The sequence below is a fragment of the Scyliorhinus canicula genome, chromosome 3, assembly GCF_902713615.1.
Source record: "Scyliorhinus canicula chromosome 3, sScyCan1.1, whole genome shotgun sequence".
Classification (NCBI taxonomy): Eukaryota; Metazoa; Chordata; class Chondrichthyes; order Carcharhiniformes; family Scyliorhinidae; genus Scyliorhinus; species Scyliorhinus canicula.
Genome location: NC_052148.1, coordinates 6055260 through 6075964, shown reverse-complemented (window position 1 = coordinate 6075964; position 20705 = coordinate 6055260). Strand labels below are relative to the sequence as shown.

The following is a 20705-nucleotide window of genomic DNA, read 5'->3' as shown; positions in this document are numbered from 1 at the left end:
ATTGATGGGTTGACCCTGTAATCCGCATTCAATTTTTTTCTATCAAAATGAACCACCTCGTACTTATCAGGGTTAAACTCCATCTGCCAATTTTCGGCCCAGCTCTGCATCCTATCAATGTCTCTTTGCAGCCTACAACAGCCCTGCACCTCATCCATGGCTCCACCAATCTTTGTGTCATCAGCAAATTTACTGACCCAGCCTTCAGCCCCCTCCTCCAAGTCATTGATAAAAAGTCACAAAAGAAATTAAATGAAATGAAAATCGCTTATTGTCACATGTAGGCTTCAAATAAAGTTACTGTGAAAAGCCCCTAGTTGCCACAATCCGGCGCCTGTTCGGGGAGGCTGGTACGGCAAAAAGCAATGGACCCAGCACAGAACCCTGTGTTACACCGCTGGTAACTGGTCTCCAGTCTGAAAATGTTCCATCCATCACCACCCTCTGTCTTCTCAGTGCCGCAGTCCCAGTGCTAGCCACTGTGCCGCATGCCACCCCTTTCACCTTCAGCAAAACGGGATGGGCCAATATTGTTTCAAGTTCTCTAAAAACAAACATCACTAGTTTAACTGAAATGATTATTCATCTGCTGATGTCATCCAGTAAAGATACTTGAGACTGTTAAACTATGTTAGGTAAATACAAATATGATTGTTATTTACCTTTGTATAGACACGTTACGCACAGGTAGTGGGGAAATGGGGTGAGGCCAATCATTTTTCTGTGAGGAATAGATAAGGGGTTCGGGAAGCGGGTCCGTCAATAAAATAGGCGGCAAGTTGAAGGAGGCATAAATTAATCAGGGGTTGGGTTATCACTGGTGCCTCACAGCGCCAGAGAACTGGGTTCAATTCCTGCCTTGGGAGATTGTCTGTGTGGCGCTTGTACGTTCTCTCCGTATCTTTGGGGTTTCCTCTGGGTCCTCCGATTTCCTCCCACAGTCCAAAGATGTGCACATTAGGTGGATTGGTCAAGCTAAATAGTCCCAGATGTGCTGGTTAGGGGGGGTTTCAGGGATTGGGCAGGGGAGTGGGCCTATTTCGGTTGCTCTTTCAGAGTGTTGGTGCAGACACGCTGAGCCAAATAGCCACCTTCTACACTGTCGGAATTCTATGGTTTTATAGTTTTATCTGGCTGAAGGTGCTGTATGGCCCTGGAATATTGGGCACAAGCAGGCTAGCCAATGAATCCAATAGATACACTTTGCTACAGCAGAAGCAGAGAATCCAGGGGAACATACTAATCCCACACCCCATCCTGAAGGACATTGTGCTCTGCTGCACATCACAATATGCAGCATGTGCTTCCCATGTCACTTTGTTCTCTTTCCAATATTTGAAAATAATTGGTAAGGGGTAGGAAAGACTAATGGAGATTTTTATATACTAAAGACTTACATGTATGCTCGGAGCCTAAGACTTCATCACTTTCCTTCTTGTCTGGGTAGATGGCAGTCAGGGAAACATCATATTTGGTGTCAGGATCCAGGTTATCTAAAACCTGGCTCGTCTCTTTACCATTTATAATCATCTGGAAGAATGAGCACAAAGCGAAGGTCAAGATACGTTCAGTGCATGAAACCAATTTGTTTACTGCAAACTGATTCCCTTAATTAAATGGGGATGTTTGAATTAGATATCACTCAGGGTGCCACAAGGACCTTAAAATCCTTTACCAACCCTTGGCTGCAGCCACCTTTCCCAGTGGCATTCCCTCATGGTCATGTGGAGTATTTCTGCAGAATATTAAATTGAAGGAATAAACTAATTTGGACTGTTTTGTTCATTACGCAAATGCTCTTCTTTGAGTGGGAACTGAGCCCAACATCTCAATACTAAAGAGCATATGGTCCGTGCGGAAAGCAGTTTTCTGATCACTTTCTAGTACAGTAATGCCATTCAGAAAGAATGTGCTGATGTTTCTGCAGGTTACGGTTCAAAGAGCTCATCCCACCCAAATGAGTTTTGGCCAATCTCCAAATTTTCCAGTCCTGCCCGTGTCTTTCCGTGTTGCTGTTGGGAATGGAAAATACCTGCTGTTTTCAGTGTGATCATGCCACCACGACCAACAGAGAATGCAACTCATTAGCAAGTGTGGAAAGGATTACAAGGATACAATGAAACATCGTTGCTGGAAAGGAGGAACATTTTCAGACATATACAGATCTGTCTGACAGCGGTTTTGCTTCACACTCGCATGTTGCAAGGCAAATTTAAAAATCAGCTGGAGCTACACAGAAGCAGAAAGTATGGATTTCATCACCTCTTTTTTGTCCCCTCCTGCAGATGGAACCCAGCTGATTCGGTACTGGTCCGCCTCCTCCGATCCATGATCCCAGTCCATCCGGAAACTTTTCCTCGTGATGTTTGAGAAGCGTAGGTTTGAAGGTGCTGGGATAGTCGCTGTGTGAGAAGAATGAGACCTTAAATGTACACATGTAGCAGAAAGGTAACAGAATCTGACAGAGTATAGAACATAGAACAGTACAGCACAGAACAGGCCCTTCGGCCCTCGATGTTGTGCCGAGCAATGATCACCCTACTCAAACCCACATATCCACCCTATACCCGTAACCCAACAACCCCACCCTTAACCTTACTTTTTAGGACACTACGGGCAATTTAGCATGGCCAATCCACCTAACCCGCACATCTTTGGACTGTGGGAGGAAACCGGAGCACCCGGAGGAAACCCACGCACACACGGGGAGGACGTGCAGACTCCGCACAGACAGTGACCCAGCCGGGAATCGAACCTGGGACCCTGGAGCTGGGAAGCATTTATGCTAACCACCATGCTACCGTGCTGCCCACACGGTAGAAATGATGAGGAAAGGGAGGATATCTGAGCAAAGATTTAAGATACTAGCACTGATCACAAACAACTTGCATTGCTAACAGTGCCTTTAATGCAGTAAAATGTTCTGACTCACTTCAGAACATAGAACATAAAACAGTACAGGCGCTTCGGCCCTCCATGTTGTGCCAACCTGTGAAACCACTGTCAAGCCCATCTACACTATTCTCTTATCATCCATGTGTTTATCCAATTACCATTTAAATGCTCTTAATATTGGCGAGTCCACTACTGTTGCAGGGAGGGCATTCCACGGCCTTACTACTCTCTGAGTAAAGAACCTACCTCTGCCATCTGTCCTGTATCTATCTCCCTCAATTGAAAGCAATCTACCCTCGTTCTAGAAATCACCACCCGAGGAAAAAGATTCTCACTGTCCACCGTATCTAATCCTCTGATCATCTTGTATGTCTCAATTAGGTCACATCTGAACCTTCTTCCCTCTAATGAGAACAGCCTCAAGTCCCCCTGCCTTCCCTCATTAGGTCTTCCCTCCATAACAGGCAACATCCTGATGAATCTCCTCTGCACCCTTACCAATGCTTCCATATTCTTCCTGTAATGCCGTGACCAGAATTGCACGCAACACTCCAAATGTGGCCACACCAGAGTTTTGTACAGCTGCAATTTGACCTCATGGCTCTGAAACTCAATCCATCTGCCAATAAAAGCTAACACACCGTCCGCCTTCTTATCAACCCTATCAACCTGGGTGGCAACTTTCAGGGATCTATGGACATGGACACCGAGATCTCTCTGCTCATCCACACCACCAAGAATCATTACATTAGCCCAGTACACTTTCTTCCTGTTCCTTCCAAAATGAATCACCTCACACCTTTCTGCGTTAAACTCTATTTGCCATCTCTCAGCCAGCTCTGCAGCTTATCTATGTCTCTCTGTAACTTGCAACATCCATCCGCACTGTCCACAACTCCAACGAGTTGAGTGCCATCTGCAGATTTACTCACCCATCTCCTATGCCCTCCTGCAGGCCATTTATAAAAATGACCAACAGCAGTGGCCCGAATACAGTTCTTTGTGGTACACCACTAGTAACAAAATATTTCTCATGTCCCATCCTGGCTCTTCGTAGCTGTCTCTTTAGATCCTTCCTATCTAACTTGTAACTCTCGAGCACCCGAACTGAACCTTCACGTCTCATCTTTACATAAGCCTCCTTCTTCCTCTTGGCAAGTGATTCAACTACTTTAGTAACCCACGATTCCGTCGCTTGACCACTTCCTCCCTGACTGACAGGCACAAAAGAACATAAGAACTAGGAGCAGGTGTAGGCCCCATGGCCCCTTTAGCCTGCCCCACCAGCATGTTTTAATATTTTATCATTTAATTAGTAATCCTGTTTGCTCTGATTCCTACCAAAGTGGATAACCTCACATTTGTCAACATTGTTTTCCATCTGCCAAACCCTAGTCCATTCACTTAACCCATCCAAATCCCTCTGCAGACTTCCAGTATCCCCTGCACTTATTGCTGTATCACTCATCTTAGTGTTGTCTGCTAACTTGGACATGTTGCCCTTCGTCCCCAACTCCAAATCATTGAAGCAAATTGTGAACAATTGCGGGCCCAGCACTGATCCCTGAAACCACTGGCTACTGATTGCCAACCAGAGAAGCACCCATTAATCCCCACTCTCTGCTTTCTATTAATTAACCAATCTTCTATCCATGCTACCACTTTACCCGTAATGCCATGCATCTTTATCGTATGCTGCAAAGTTTTGTGTGGCACCTTGCCAAAGGTTTTCTTGAAAACCAGACATACCACATCCATTAGCTCTGCATTATCTACCACTTTGGAAGGTCCTCAAAAATTTACACTCAATTAGTAAGGCACGACCTTGCCCTTTATGAATCCATGCTGCGTCTGCCCAATGAGACAATTTCCATCCAGACGTCTCACTATTTCTTCTTTGATGATAGACTCCAGCATCTTCCCGACTACCGAAGTTAAGCTCACTGGCCTATAATTACCCGTTCTCTGCCTATCTCCTTTTTTAAACAGTGGTGTCACGTTTGCTAATTTCCAATCCGCCGGGACCATCCCAGAGTCTCCTGAATATTGGTAAATTATCACTAATGCATTTGCATTTTCCCTAGCCATCTCTTTTAGCACTCTGGGATGCATTCCATCAGGGCCAGGAGACCTGTCTTCCTTTAGCCCTATGAGCTTGCCCACCATTATCTCCTTCGTGATAACAATCATCACAAGGTCTTCACCTGTCATAGCCTCATTTCTATCAGTCACAGGCATGTTGTGTCTTCCACTGTGAAGACAGACCCAAATAACCTGTTCAGTACCTCAGCCATTTCCTCAACTCCCATTATTAAATCACCCTTCTCATCCTCGACAGGAAAAATATTTACCTAAAAAGCCCCTAGTTGCTACATTCCTGCACCTGTTCACTCTCACAATCTATCTCACTCTTATTTATAGCTTCTGTAGTAGCTTTCTGTTGCCCCCAAAAGATTTCCTTGTCCTCGAGTCTCCCACTAATCTTTGCCACTTTGGATGCTTTTTCCTTCAATTTGATACTCTCCCTTATTTCCTTAGATATCCATGGTCGATTTTCCCTCTTTCTACTGTCCTTCCTTTTTGTTGGTATCAACAGTGAAAAATCGCTTGGAAGGTTCTCCACTGTTCCTCAACTGTTTCACCATAAAGTCTTTGCTCCCAGTCTACCTTAGCTAGCTCTTCTCTCATCTCATTGTAATCTGCTTTGTTTGAGCACAAAACACTACTGTTTGATTTCACCTTCTCACCCTCCATCTGTATTTTAAATTCCACCATGCTGTGATCACTCCTTGCGAGAGGATCCCTAAATATGAGATCATTTGTCAATGCTGTCTAATGATACAGGACCAGAACTAGGACTGCTTGTTCACTTGTACGTTCTATTACATAATGTTCTAGGAAATTATCACGTATACATTCTGTAAACTCTTCCTCCAGGATGCCTTGACCGACCAATCGACAGGAAGATTAAAATCCCCCTTGACAACGACTGCACCATTTCTACATGCATCAGTTATTTCTTTGTTTATTGACTGCCCCACCATATTGTTACTCTTTTGTGGTCTATAGACTACTCCTATCAGTGACTTTTTCACCTTACTACTCCAAATTTCCACCCAAATGGATTCATGGGTGGATCCTGTAATCCACATTCAATTGTTTTGTACCAAAATGAATCACCTCGCACTTATCAGGGTTAAACTCCATCTGCCATTTCTCGGCCCAGCGCTGCATCCTATCAATGTCTCTTTGCAGCCGACAACAGCCCTGCACCTCATCTATGACTCCACCAATCTTTCTGTCATCAGCAAATTTACTGACCCAGCCTTCAGCCCCCTCCTCCAAGTCATTGATAAAAAGTCACAAATGAAATTAAATGAAATGAAAATCGCTTATTGTCACATGTAGGCTTCAAACAAAGTTACTGTGAAAAGCCCCTAGTCGCCACAATCCGGCGCCTGTTCGGGGAGGCTGGTACGGCAAAAAGCAGAGGACCCAGCACAGAACCCTGTGTTACACCGCTGGTAACTGGTCTCCAGTCTGAAAATGTTCCATCCATCACCACCCTCTGTCTTCTCAGTGCCGCAGTCCCAGTGCTAGCCACTGTGCCGCATGCCACCCCTTTCACCATCAGCAAAACGGGATGGGGCAATATTTTTTCAAGTTCTCTAAAAACAAACATAACTAGTTTAACTGAAATGATTATCAATCTGCTGATGTCATCCAGTAAAGATACTTGAGACTGTTAAAATATGTTAGGTAAATACAAATATGATTGTTATTTACCTTACCAGGGGCTCGTTTAGCTCACTCGGCTAAATTGCTGGCTTTGAAAGCAGACCAAGGCAGGCCAGCAGCACGGTTTGATTCCCGTACCAGCCTCCCCGGACAGGCGCCGGAATGTGGCGACATGGGGCTTTTCACAGTAACTTCATTGAAGCCTACTCGTGACAATAAGCAATTTTCATTTTCATTTCATTTTGTATTGACAAGTTACACCCAGGTAGTGGGGAAATGGGGTGAGGCCAATCATTTTTCTATGGGGAATTGATAAGGGGTTGGGGAAGCGGGTCCATAAATACAAGAGGAGGCAAGTTGAAGGAGGCATAGATTAATCAGGGGTTGGTTTATCACTGCTGCCTCACAGCGCCAGAGAACTGTGTTCCATTCCTGCCTCGGTAGATTGTCTGTGTGGCGCTTGTACGTTCTCTCCGTGTCTTTGTGGGTTTCCTCTGAGTCCTCCGATTTCCTCCCACAGTCCAAAGATGTGCACATTAGGTGGATTGGTCATGCTAAATATTCCCAGATGTGCCGGTTAGGGGGAGTTTCAGGGAGTAGGTAGGGGAGTGGGCCTAGATAGATTGCTGTTTCAGAGGGTTGGTGCAGACACACAAGGCCAAATAGCCTCCTTCTACACTGTCAGAATTCTGTGGTTTTATAGTTTTATCTGGCTGAAGGTGCAGTATGGCCCAGGAATATTGGACACAAGCAGGCTAGCCAATGAAGCCAATAGATACACTTTGCTACAGCAGAAACAGAGAATCCAGGGGAACATACTAATCCCAAACCCCATCCTGAAGGACATTGTGATCTGCTGCACATCACAATATGCAGCATGTGCTTTCCATGTCACTTTGTCCTCTTTTCAATATTTGAAGATAATTGGTAAGGGGGTAGAAAAGACGAATGGAGATATTTATATACTAAAGACTTACATGTACGCTGGGAGGCTGAGACGTCATCACTTTCCTTCTTGTCTGGGTAGATGGCAGTAAGGAAAACATCATATTTGGTGTCAGGATCCAGGTTATCAAAAACTTGGCTTGTCTCTTTGCCATTTATAATCATCTGGAAGAATAGGCACAAAGCGAAGGTCAAGATGCGTTTAGTGCATGAAACCAATTTGTTTTCTGCAAACTGATTCCCTTAATTAAATGGGGATGTTTGAATTTGATATCACTCAGGGGGCCGCAATGACCTTAAAATCCTTTACCAACCCTTGGCTGCAGCCACCTTTCCCAGTGACATTCCCTCGTGGTCATGTGGAGTATTTCTGCAGAATATTAAATTGAAGGAATAACCTAATTTGGACTGTTTTGTTCATTATGCAAATGCTCTTCTTTGAGTGGGCAACTGAGCCCAACATCTCAATACTAAAGAGCATATGATCCGTGCATAAAGCAGTTTTCTGATCACCTTCTTCTACAGTAATGCCGTTCAGAAAGAATGAGCTAATGTTTCTGCAGGTTACGGTTTAAAGAGCTCATCCCACCCAATTGAGTTTTGGCCAATCTCCAAAGTTTCCAGTCCTGCCCGTGACTTTGCGTGTCCTTGTTGGGAATGAAAAATACCTGCTGTTTTCAGTGTGATCATGCCCCCACGACCAACAGAGAATGCAACTCATTAGCAAGTGTGGAAAGGATTACAAGGATACAATGAAACATTGTTCCTGGAAAGGAGGAACATTTCATACATATACAGATCTGGCTGACAGCGGTTTTGCTTCACACTCGCATGTTGCAAGGCAAATTTAAAAATCAGCTGGAGCTACACAGAAGCAGAAAGTATGGATTTCATCACCTCTTTTTTGTCCCCTCCTGCAGATGGAACCCAGCTGATTTTGTACTGGTCCGCCTCCTCCGATCCATGATCCCAGTCCATCCGGAAACTTTTCCTCGTGATGTCCGAGAAGCGTAGGTTTGATGGTGCTGGGATAGTCGCTGTGTGAGAAGAATGAGACTTTAAATGTACACATGTAGCAGAAAGGTAACAGAATCTGACAGAGTAGAAATGATGAGGAAAGGGAGGATATCTGAGCAAAGATTTGAGATACTGGCACTGATCACAAACAACTTGCATTGATAACAGTGCCTTTAATGCAGTAAAATGTCCTGAGTCACTTCAGAACATAGAACATAGAACAGTACAGGCACTTCGGCACTCCATGTTGCGCCGACCTGTGAAACCACTGTCAAGCCCATCTACACTATTCTCTTATCATCCATGTGTTTATCCAATGACCATTTAAATGCCCTTAATATTGGCGAGTCCACTACTGTTGCAGGCAAGGCAATCCACGGCCTTACTACTCGCTGAGTAAAGAACCTACCACGGACATCTGTCCTGTATCTATCTCCCTCAATTGAAAGCTATGTACCCTCGTTCTAGAAATCACCACCCGAGGAAAAAGGCTCTCACTGTCCACCGTATCTAATCCTCTGATCATCTTGTATGCCTCAATTAAGTCACATCTGAACCTTCTTCCCTCTAATGAGAACAGCCTCAAGTCCCTCTGCCTTCCCTCATTAGGTCTTCCCTCCATACCAGGCAACATCCTGGTGAATCTCCTCTGCACCCTTACCAATACTTCCATATTCTTCCCGTAATGCAGTGACCAGAATTGCATGCAACACTCCAAAAGTGGCCACACCAGAGTTTTGTACAGCTGCAATTTGACCTCATGGCTCCAAAACTCAATTCTCTGCCAATAAAAGCTAACACACCGTACGCCTTCTTAACAACCCTATCAACCTGGGTGGGATCTATGTCCATGGACAACGAGATCTCTCTGCTGATCCACACTCCCAAAAACCTCACCATTAACCCAGTACTCTGTCTTCCTGTTATCACTTCCAAAATGAATCACCTCACACTTTTCTGCGTTAAACTCTATTTGCCGTCTCTCAGCCAGCTCTGCAGCTTATCTATGTCCCTCTGTAACTTGCAACATTCTTCCACACTGTCCATAATTCCGTCGACTTCAGTGCCATCTGCAAATTTAGTCATCCTTGTACGCCCTCCTCCATTTCATTGCTAAAAATTACAAACAGCAGTGGCCCCAAATGTACTAGTGTACACCACTAGTAACTGAACTCCGGCTGAACATTTCCTACCAACTTTGTCTTCTTCCAACTAGCCAATTTCTGATCCAAACTGCTAAATCACCCTGAATACCATGCCTCTGTATTTTCTGCTATAGCCTTCCATGGGCAACCTTATCAAACGCTTTACTGAATTCATGTACACCAATCACCTACTGTCCCCTCAACCACCTGTTTAGTCACCTTCTCAAAGAACTCAATAAGGTTTCTGAGGCACGACCTACCCTTCACAGAACAGCGTTGACGATCACTAATCAAATTATTCCCTTCCAGATGATTATAAATCCTATCTCTTATGAACGTTTCCAAGACCACCTCCTCCTTATGAACCTCAAGCCCTTTAAGACTAGTAGCCTGTACCTCATTATTCTCCTCAACAACATTGTCTTTTTCCTGTGTGAATACGGATGAAAAATATTCATTCAGCACTTCTCCTATCTCCTAGGACTCCACGCACAACATCCCTTGACATGCCCACCTCTTACCCTAGTCATTCATTTATTCCTCACAAACCTATAGAAAGCTTTTGGGTTATCCTTGATCCTACCTGCTAAAGATTTCTCATCTCCCCTCCTGGCTTTTCTGAGCTGTCTCTCTAGATCCTTCCCAGCTAACTTGTAACTCTCGAGCGCCCTAACTGAACCTTCACGTCTCATCTTTATATTGGCCTCTTTCTTCCTCTTGACAAGTGATTCAACTTCTTTAGTAAATCACGGTTCCCTTGCTTGACCACTTCCTCCCTGCCTGACAGGCACATAAGAACATAAGAACTAGAAGCAGATGTAGGCTACATGGCCCCTCGATCCTGCTCCACCATTCAATGAGATCATGGCTGATCTTTTGTGGACTCAGCTCCACCTTCCGGCCCGAACACCATAACCCTGAATCCATTTATTCTTCAAAAAGCTATCCATCTTTCTCTAAAAAACATTTAATGAAGGAGACTCAACTGCTTCACTGGGCAAGGAATTCCATAGATGCACAACCCTTTGGGTGAAGAAGTTCCACCTAAACTCAGTCCTCAACCTATTTCCCCTTATCTTGAAGCTGTGCCCCCGAGTTCTGCTTTCACCCGCCAGTGCAAATAACCTGCCAGCATCGATCCTGTCTATTCCCTTCATAATTTTATATGTTTCTAGAAGATCCCTCCCTCATCCTTCTAAATTCCAACGAGTACAGACCCAGACTATGCAATTTCTCCTCGTAATCCAACCCCTTCAGCTCTGGGATTAACCTAGTGAATCTCCTTTGCACAACCTCCAGTCCGTCCTTTCCCAGGTAAGGGAACCAAAAGTGAACACAATACTCCAGGTTTGGCCTCACTGACATCTTATACAATTGCAGCATAACCTCCCTAGTCTTGAACTCCATCTCTCGAGCAATGAACTACAAAATTCCATTCTCTTTCTTAATCACCTGTTGTAACTGCAAACCAACAGTTTGTGACTCATGCACGAGCACACCCATGTCTCTGCACAGCAGCATGGTTTAATATTTTGTCATTTAATTAATAATCCTGTTTGCTGTTATTCCTACCAAAGTGGAAAACCTCACATTTGTCAACATGGTATTCCATCTGCCAGACCCTAGTCCATTCACTGAACCGATCCAAATCCCTCTGCAGACTTCCGGTATCCTCCGCACTTTTTGCTTTACCACTCATCTTAGTGTCGTCTGAAAACTTCGACATATTGCCCTTCGTCTCCAACTCCAAATCATTGAAGCAAATTGTGAACAATTGCGGTCCCAGCACTGATCCCTGAGAGACACCACTAGCTACAGATTGCCAACCAGAGAAACACTCATTAATCCCCACTCTTTGCTTTCTATTAGTTAACCAATCCTCTATCCATGCTACTACTTTACCCTTAATGCCATGCATCTCTATCCTGTGCGGCAACCTTTTGTGTGGCATCTTGCCAAAGGTTTTCTGGAAATCCAGATATACCACATCCATTGGCTCCCTATTATCTACCGCTTTGGTAAGGTCTTCAAAAAATCCCACTCAATTAGTCATGCACAACCTGCCCTTTATGAACCCATGCTGCGTCTGCCCAATGGGACAATTTCCATGCAGACGTCTCACTATTTCTTCTTTGATGATAGACTCCAGCATCTTCCCTACTACTGAAGTTAAGCTCACTGGCCTATAATTACCCGCTCTCAGCCTATCTCCTTTTATATACAGTGGTGTCACGTTTGCTAATTTCCAATCCGCCGGGACCATCCCAGAGTCTAGTGAATTTTGGTAAATTATCATTGTTGATTTGCAAATTCTCGAGCCTTCACTTTTAGCACTCTGGGATGCATTCCATCAGTGCCAGGAGACTTGTCCACCTTAGCCCTGTGGGCTTGCCCATCACTACCTCCTTAGTGATAACAATCATCTCAAGGTCCTCACCTGTCATTGCCTCATTTCTATCAGTCACTGGCATGTTACTTGTGTCTTCCACTGTGAAGACAGACCCAAAAAACCTGTTCAGTTCCTCAGCCATTTCCTCAACTCCCATTATTAAATCACCCTTCTCATCCTCTACAGGACAGATATTTACCTGAAAAGCCCCTTGTCACCACATTCCGGCGCCTGTTCACTCTCATAATCTATCTCTCTCTTTATAGCTTTTTTAGTAGCTTTCTGTTGCCCCTTAAAGATTTCCCAGTCCTCTAGTCTCCCACTAGTCTTTGCCACTTTGGATGCTTTTTCCTTCAATTTGATACTCTTCCTTATTTCCTTAGATATCCACGGTCGATTTTCCCTCTTTCTACTGTCCTTCCGTTTTGTTGATATAAACTGTGAAAAATCGCTTGGAAGGTTCTCCACTGATCCTCAACTGTTTCACCATAAAGTCTTTGCTCCCAGTCTACCTCAGCTAGCTTTTCTCTCATGCCATTGTAATCTGCTTTGTTTGAGCACAAAACACTACTGTTTCATTTCACCCTCTCACCCTCCATCTGTATTTTAAATTCCAAGAGGATCCCTAACTATGAGATCATTAGTCCATCCTGTATCATGATACAGGACCAGATCTAGGGCCGCTTGTTCCCTTGTAGGTTCTGTTACATACTCTTCTAGGAAACTATCACGGATATATTCTATAAACTCCTCCTCCAGGCTGCATTGACCGACCTGGTTAAACCAATCAACATGTAGAATAAAATCCCCCATGATAACGACAGCACCATTTCTACATGCATCAGTTATTTATTTGTTTATTGCCTGCCCCACAGTATTGTTACTATTTGGTCGCCTATCGACTACTCCTATCAGTGCCTTTTTCACCTTACTATTCCTAATTTCCACCCAAATGGATTCAACCTTGTCCTCCATTGCACCGATATCATCCCTTCCCATTGCCCGGATGTCATCCTTAAATAACAGAGCTACACCACCCTTACCATCCACTCAGTCCTTCCGAATAGTTTGATATTTATCAAGGACTACTATAAAAGTCCCAAAGGCCTTGCTCACCCCCTCCGAGTCCCCAACTAAGTTCCAATCCCCATCAACCGCTTTCCCTATTTCCATCGCTGCCTCCCTTTGTCTGAGCCTTTTCCCCGTGGCCTTTTCCCCATGCTCATACTCCGCTTCCTTCACCTTCCTGAGCTCCTCCACTGCCTTTCCTGTAGTTAACAAACTAAATTCTGCCTGCAGCCTCCAGCGTTCCCTCAACAGCCCTGGCTCTGGAGCCTTCACATATTTCCTATCCACTCGTAGGCTCTCTCTTATCAGCCGGTCCGTCTCTGCCCTGTCCGTCCTGTCCCTGTGAGTCCGGATCTAGATCAGCTCCCTTCTCACCACCACCTTCAGCGCTTCCCAGATCACCGCTGCTGAGACCTCCCCCGTATCGTTTACCTGCAGGTAGTTCAGCATCCACTTCCTCTAACTCTCGCAGACCACTTCGTCCGCCAGCAGCCCCACATCCAATCTCCACTGTGGCCGCTGCTTACTGTCCATACTGACCTGCAGGTCCACCCAGTACGGAGCATGGTCCAATGTCGTAATTGCCGAATAGCCCGTATCCACCACCCTCGCCAACAGGGCCCTGCCCACAACAAAGAAATCTATCCGGGAATACACCTTGTGAACATGGGAGAAGAAAGAAAATTCCCTGGCTCTCGGCTGCCAAAATCTCCACGGATCCATGATCCATTTCGGCTCCTTTGCCATTGCTGGCACCTTGCCCGTTCTCGAACATGACCGGTCCAGGCCTTGATCAATAACCGTGTTGAAATCCCCACCCATAATCAGCCTGTGCGATCATCCCAGGCTGAGGGTCCCACTGAACTTTGGGAAAGGTTGACAGGGTTTATTGCTGCTGTTGCATGGTATGAAAATTCAACAAAACATTTCCGCCCCACAAAAGCCAGGGTAAAAGTGATGTAAAACCAAAAAATGGTGAAAATGCCCAGCTGGTCTGGCAACACCTGATGAGGAGAAAAAGAATTCAACAGGTTTTAAGCAGATGGGAGGTGATTAAAAAAAGTGGGAAGGTCTGTCACAGGGTGGAAGGCAGGAGAAATTAAATGACAAAAGAGTTGTCAATGTGGGGATTGGGACAAGATGTGGCCAGAGGAGGCATGAATCACAGAATAATGAGCAGCTGCTGTCTCAAAGCAGAAACAAGAGAAAAAAGGTTTAAAATCAAAACTTGCAAACGGAAAGGAACCAAAATGGGGCCTGGATAATGATGTAAAATTGTTGAACACGGTGTTGAGTCCAGGATTCTATAAAGCACCTCATTGAAAGTTCAGTCGGTGTTTGTGAAGCTCTATTGCAATAATGCTGCTGATCAAGGACAGAGAGATCAGCAAGACAGCAAGGCTAAATAAAGGAGATGCAAGCTGAAATGTTGGATACTGACATAAAGCAGAGCGGCTTCACATGTCGGGGTAAAGGATTGGGGGTGGGGGAAAGGGATTGAAGTAAGTTACTGCAAAGGGTCACTGAACTCAACAGCAGAAACAGATCAAAAAAATATGTGTTTCACTGGAGAATGAAGTTTGAGGAATATTGCGAGTCAATAAGGTAACATTCCATAAAATACGGGCAGGTGTACTGCGGTTGATTGGGCGGAATTCTCATGAACGCGCTGAAATCGGGAGTTCCCTCGTAAAGTCGGCGGAGTTTTACGACGGCTCCCGACGGCCCCGTTCCCGACCGATTCCGGGTCCGAAAATGGACTAGGAGCGCGGCCGCGGGAAATTCGTCGTCGATGACGGCAGAACAGTGCGACGCCCCAATGACGCCCCAATGACACCAGAACGACACCGCTCCGTGTCGTTAAAAGGCACGGTCGCCGGTCACCACCCTGAGGGGGGAGGATGACGGAGCAACGGAGGGACACGCCTCGTTTCACGGAGGGTGATGTGGAGACCCTCCTCGATGCTGTGGAGGAGCATAATATGCCCGAGGAAAGGGCATCGCCAACCTGCCAGTGAGGTGCGACGTGCCTGGCATGAGGTGGGCATGGCTGGAAGTGCGGTGGGGAACACCCCTCGGTCTGGAGAGCAGCGCCGAAGGAAGCTGCACGACCTCACCCGGGCTGCCAGGGTAAGTGCCAAGAGGGTTCCCCCGGGTCACAACAACCCCCCCCCCCCCCACCCCCCCAAGTATCTACTCACCCACCAGCCCCTGGGCTGTACGGGGAGGGGGAGGTGGGCGATTGTGATTGGAGGGTGTGCAACCAAGTTTTCGCTGACCGACATGAGCGCTGCAAACCCCTGGAGAGATGCCATGGTTTAACTGCAGCTTTCCCCCAAACGTGCGCCAATATCTGAACGGGCTGCTGATACTTGCCGAATTGCAATGATCTATCCATGCCTCCCCCATCAGGAGAAATCTGCGCACAACAACCGGGAGCGGAACAAGACCGGAGGGGGTTCAACCAATCTGCGCCCCCTCACGACCTTTGAGCAGAGGGCCCTCGATATCATTGGCGGCTCAGCCAGTCGAGATGTGGCTCAATGCGAGTTTGGCGGTGTAGAACCAAGTGAGACAACCCTGCATGACAACCCCCTGGCCCACCATCCCCTGTGCCCTCACCCTCAGCCCCCTCCCCCACCATCCCCTGTGCCCTCACACGCAACCCCCTGCCCCACCATCCCCTGTGCCCTCACACTCAGCCCCCTGCCCCACCATCCCCTGTGCCCTCACACTCAGCCCCCTCCCCCACCATCCCCTGTGCCCTCACACTCAGCCCCCTCCCCCACCATCCCCTGTGCCCTCACACTCAGCCCCCTCCCCCACCATCCCCTGTGCCCTCACACTCAGCCCCCTCCCCCACCATCCCCTGTGCCCTCACACTCAGCCCCCTCCCCCACCATCCCCTGTGCCCTCACACGCAACCCCCTGCCCCACCATCCCCTGTGCCCTCACACTCAGCCCCCTCCCCCACCATCCCCTGTGCCCTCACACTCAGCCCCCTCCCCCACCATCCCCTGCGCCCTCACACTCAGCCCCCTCCCCCACCATCCCCTGCGGCCTCACACTCAGCCCCCTCCCCCACCATCCCCTGTGCCCTCACACTCAACCCCCTCCCCCACCATCCCCTGTGCCCTCACACTCAGCCCCCTCCCCCACCATCCCCTGTGCCCTCACACTCAGCCCCCGCCCCCACCATCCCCTGTGCCCTCACACTCAACCCCGTCCCCCACCATCCCCTGTGCCCTCACACTCAGCCCCCCCCCCCACCATCCCCTGTGCCCTCACACTCAGCCCCCTCCCCCACCATCCCCTGTGCCCTCACACTCAGCCCCCTCCCCCACCATCCCCTGTGCCCTCACACTCAGCCCCCTCCCCCACCATCCCCTGTGCCCTCACACTCAACCCCGTCCCCCACCATCCCCTGTGCCCTCACACTCAACCCCCTCCCCCACCATCCCCTGTGCCCTCACACTCAGCCCCCTCCCCCACCATCCCCTGTGCCCTCACACTCAGCCCCCTGCCCCACCATCCCCTGTGCCCTCACACTCAGCCCCCTCACCCACCATCTCCTGTGCCTTCACACTCATCCCCCTCCCCCACCATCTCCTGTGCCTTCACACTCATCCCCCTCCCCTACCATCCCCTGTGCCCTCCCACTCAGCCCCCTCCCCCACCATCCCCTGTGCCCTCACACTCAGCCCCCTCCCCCACCATCCCCTGCGGCCTCACACTCAGCCCCCTCCCCCACCATCCCCTGTGCCCTCACACTCAGCCCCCTCCCCCACCATCCCCTGTGCCCTCACACTCAGCCCCCTCCCCCACCATCCCCTGTGCCCTCACACTCAGCCCCCTCCCGCATCATCCCCTGTGCCCTCACACTCAGCCCCCTCCCCCACCATCCCCTGTGCCCTCACACTCAGCCCCCTGCCCCACCATCCCCTGTGGCCTCACACTCAACCCTCTGTCCCACCATCCCCTGTGCCCTCACACTCAGCCCCCTGCCCCACCATCCCCTGTGCCCTCACACTCAACCCCCTCCCCCACCATCCCCTGTGGCCTCACACTCAGCCCCCTCCCCCACCATCCCCTGCGGCCTCACACTCAGCCCCCTCCCCCACCATCCCCTGCGGCCTCACACTCAGCCCCCTCCCGCACCATCCCCAGTGCCCTCACACTCAGCCCCCTGCCCCACCATCCCCTGCGGCCTCACACTCAGCCCCCTCCCCCACCGTCCCCTGTGCCCTCACACTCAGCCCCCTCTCCCATCATCCCCTGTGCCCTCACACTCAGCCCCCTGCCCCACCATCCCCTGTGCCCTCACACTCAGCCCCCTGCCCCACCATCCCCTGTGCCCTCACACTCAGCCCCCTGCCCCACCATCCCCTGTGCCCTCACACTCAACCCTCTGTCCCACCATCCCCTGCGGCCTCACACTCAGCCCCCTCCCCCACCATCCCCTGCGCCCTCACACTCAGCCCCCTCCCCCACCATCCCCTGCGGCCTCACACTCAGCCCCCTCCCCCACCATCCCCTGTGCCCTCACACTCAGCCCCCTGCCCCACCATCCCCTGTGCCCTCACACTCAGCCCCCTGCCCCACCATCCCCTGTGCCCTCACACTCAGCCCCCTGCCCCACCATCCCCTGTGCCCTCACACTCAACCCTCTGTCCCACCATCCCCTGCGGCCTCACACTCAGCCCCCTCCCCCACCATCCCCTGCGCCCTCACACTCAGCCCCCTCCCCCACCATCCCCTGCGGCCTCACACTCAACCCCGTCCCCCACCATCCCCTGTGCCCTCACACTCAGCCCCCGCCCCCACCATCCCCTGTGCCCTCACACTCAGCCCCCTCCTGCACCATCCCCTGTGCCTTCACACTCATCCCCCTCCCCTACCATCCCCTGTGCCCTCCCACTCAGCCCCCTCCCCCACCATCCCCTGTGCCCTCACACTCAGCCCCCTCCCCCACCATCCCCTGCGGCCTCACACTCAGCCCCCTCCCCCACCATCCCCTGTGCCCTCACACTCAGCCCCCTCTCCCATCATCCCCTGCGGCCTCACACTCAGCCCCCTCCCCCACCATCCCCTGTGCCCTCCCACTCAACCCCCTCCCCCACCATCCCCTGTGCCCTCACACTCAGCCCCCTGCCCCACCATCCCCTGCGGCCTCACACTCAGCCCCCTCCCCCATCATCCCCTGCGGCCTCACACTCAGCCCCCTCCCCCACCATCCCCTGCGGCCTCACACTCAGCCCCCTCCCCCACCATCCCCTGTGCCCTCACACTCAGCCCCCTCCCCCACCATCCCCTGTGCCCTCACACTCAACCCTCTGTCCCACCATCCCCTGTGCCCTCACACTCAGCCCCCTCCCCCACCATCCCCTGTGCCCTCACACTCAGCCCCCTCCCCCACCATCCCCTGTGCCCTCACACTCAGCCCCCTCCCCCATCATCCCCTGTGCCCTCACACTCAACCCTTTGTCCCACCATCCCCTGTGCCCTCACACTCAGCCCCCTCCCCCACCATCCCCTGTGCCCTCACACCGAACTCTCTGTCCCACCATCCCCTGTGCCCTTGCTGGGGTCAACGAGCGGTGAAACTTCGCTGCCGGGTGTGCAGTCCCTCCCCCCCCACCCCCTCCCACAGATACCCCACACAGGCACATGATGGAATGTCCCTGACGAACTCAGCGAACACCGACATGGATGGTTCAGCTATTGCCATGAGTCAGACTTTGTCTAACGATTGTGAACTCACAGCTCATCGCAGAGCGGGCTGTCATCATTCAACATTGATGGCTGTGTCATCACACCCGCTGACACAGCCATCAATGTCGTGCCATACCGTCTGGCCCCAGTGGAAAGGCTGATTTAGAACTGGAGCAGTGTACGCAGAGTGGGGGCTTTGTGGTGGTGGTGGCAGTAGTGTGTTGACCCTCTGCACGACTGGCGATGCAGGTGTTAGTGTTGGTGTTCAGCGGGGACGTCGCGCGCGACGCCTGAATCTGGCTGCCACCAAGGCGTCGCCTGCCCGCCTTCCTCGCCGATGTCGCCGTGCTGCCTCCCGGCCATTACCAGCACCTGGCTCCTGTCTGCGTGCTGTGCGCGCATCTCCACCACCCACCCCCTCCTCCTCCTCCTCCTCCTCCTCCTCCTCCTCCTCCTCCGTGCTGGCACCACTGCCAGTGGCTTCTCCCTCCGCCTCCTGCAGCAGGGCATCTCCCCTCTGCATCGCGATGTTGTGCAGCGCACAGCAGACCACGACAATGCGAGCGACCCTGTCGGGCTGGTACTGCAGGGCCCCTCCGGAGAGGTCCAGGCACCTGAATCGCATTTTCAGTAATCCAAAGCAGCGCTCCACCACACCCCTGGTTGCTGCATGGGCCTCATTGTAAAGGGTCGCTGCGTCGGTCTGAGGCCTCCGTATAGGCGTCATCAGCCATGGCATCAGCAGATAACCCCGGTCGCCTAGCAACCAGCCCCTCAGCCGGGGGGGCCGTCCCTCAAACAGGGATGAACGACTACGCCAGTATGTAGGAGTCATGCACACTCCCTGGGAACCTTGCACAGACATTCATGATCCTCATGTGGGGGTCGCATACCACCTGGATATTCATGGAGTATGTCCCCCTCCTGTTTGTGAACACGTCCCTGTCCCCTGCAGGCGGGCGCATGGGGACGTGAACACAATCGATTGCCCCCTGCACCATCGGTATCCCGGCCACGTTGGCAAATTCACAAGCTCGTGAGTCTTGACTTGCTTGGTCCTCGGGAAAGGTGATGTAGCGGTCCACGATGTCAGAGAGGGCGTCGGTCACATCCCGGATGCACCTGTGCACCGATGACTGGGAGATCCCAGAGACGTCCCCGCTCGGAGACTGGAAGATGCCGGTTGCATAAATGTTAAGTGCCACCGTGACCTTGATGGCAAACGGTATCGCGTGTCCTCCTCCTCTTCCACGTGGGGCGAGGTGCGCCACGAGTTGCCAGATACGTTTCACCATCTCTCTGCTCAACCGGAGTCTCCTCCTGCAGGTGATGTCCGGCATTGTCTGGAATGAGACCCAGGGACGGTAAACCCCGGGCCTCGGTCTTCACCTCTGGGGCCTCAGCTCCACTATCAATTTCTCCTCCTCCTCCTTTTCCTCCTCCTGCTCCTCCTCCTCCCCCCCATGCTGCTCGACGACGGACAACTCCTCGGCCATCCCCTGCGCTCCTGCAGCTGGCCCTGCATCCACTGCGGGATGTGGCTGTGGATGCTGCTCCATCTCCACCAGCAGTGCAGCGGCCCCAACCACTGTGCTGAACATAGCTGTTCTGTTCGCAAACATTATGGTCACCTACAGAAGGGTGGTGGGTGGGGGCAGAGAAACAGCAACATGTTAGGCGGAGGTTATTCGACACCTCGGCATCCGCCTGCCACGGGATACAAGCACTGCTGACGCGCGGCCAGCCTAACCCCTGGCCAGTTTCAGCGTCCTACGGGCAGTTAACTACACGTCCTC

General features: G+C 50.5%; 1 protein-coding gene across 1 annotated transcript in view; it reads right to left on the bottom strand.

Moving 5' to 3' along the window:
• Window positions 1-20705, bottom strand: part of LOC119963598 (tenascin-X-like) — a 621159-nt gene that overhangs the window by 466213 nt on the left and 134241 nt on the right. Inside the window, exons 19-22 of the mRNA XM_038792929.1 lie at window positions 8476-8615; window positions 7611-7743; window positions 2263-2402; window positions 1398-1530 (exon numbers count right to left, since the gene is read on the bottom strand). Coding sequence (XP_038648857.1) covers window positions 1398-1530; window positions 2263-2402; window positions 7611-7743; window positions 8476-8615 — 546 coding nt within the window. The remainder of the gene's footprint in view (window positions 1-1397; window positions 1531-2262; window positions 2403-7610; window positions 7744-8475; window positions 8616-20705) is intronic.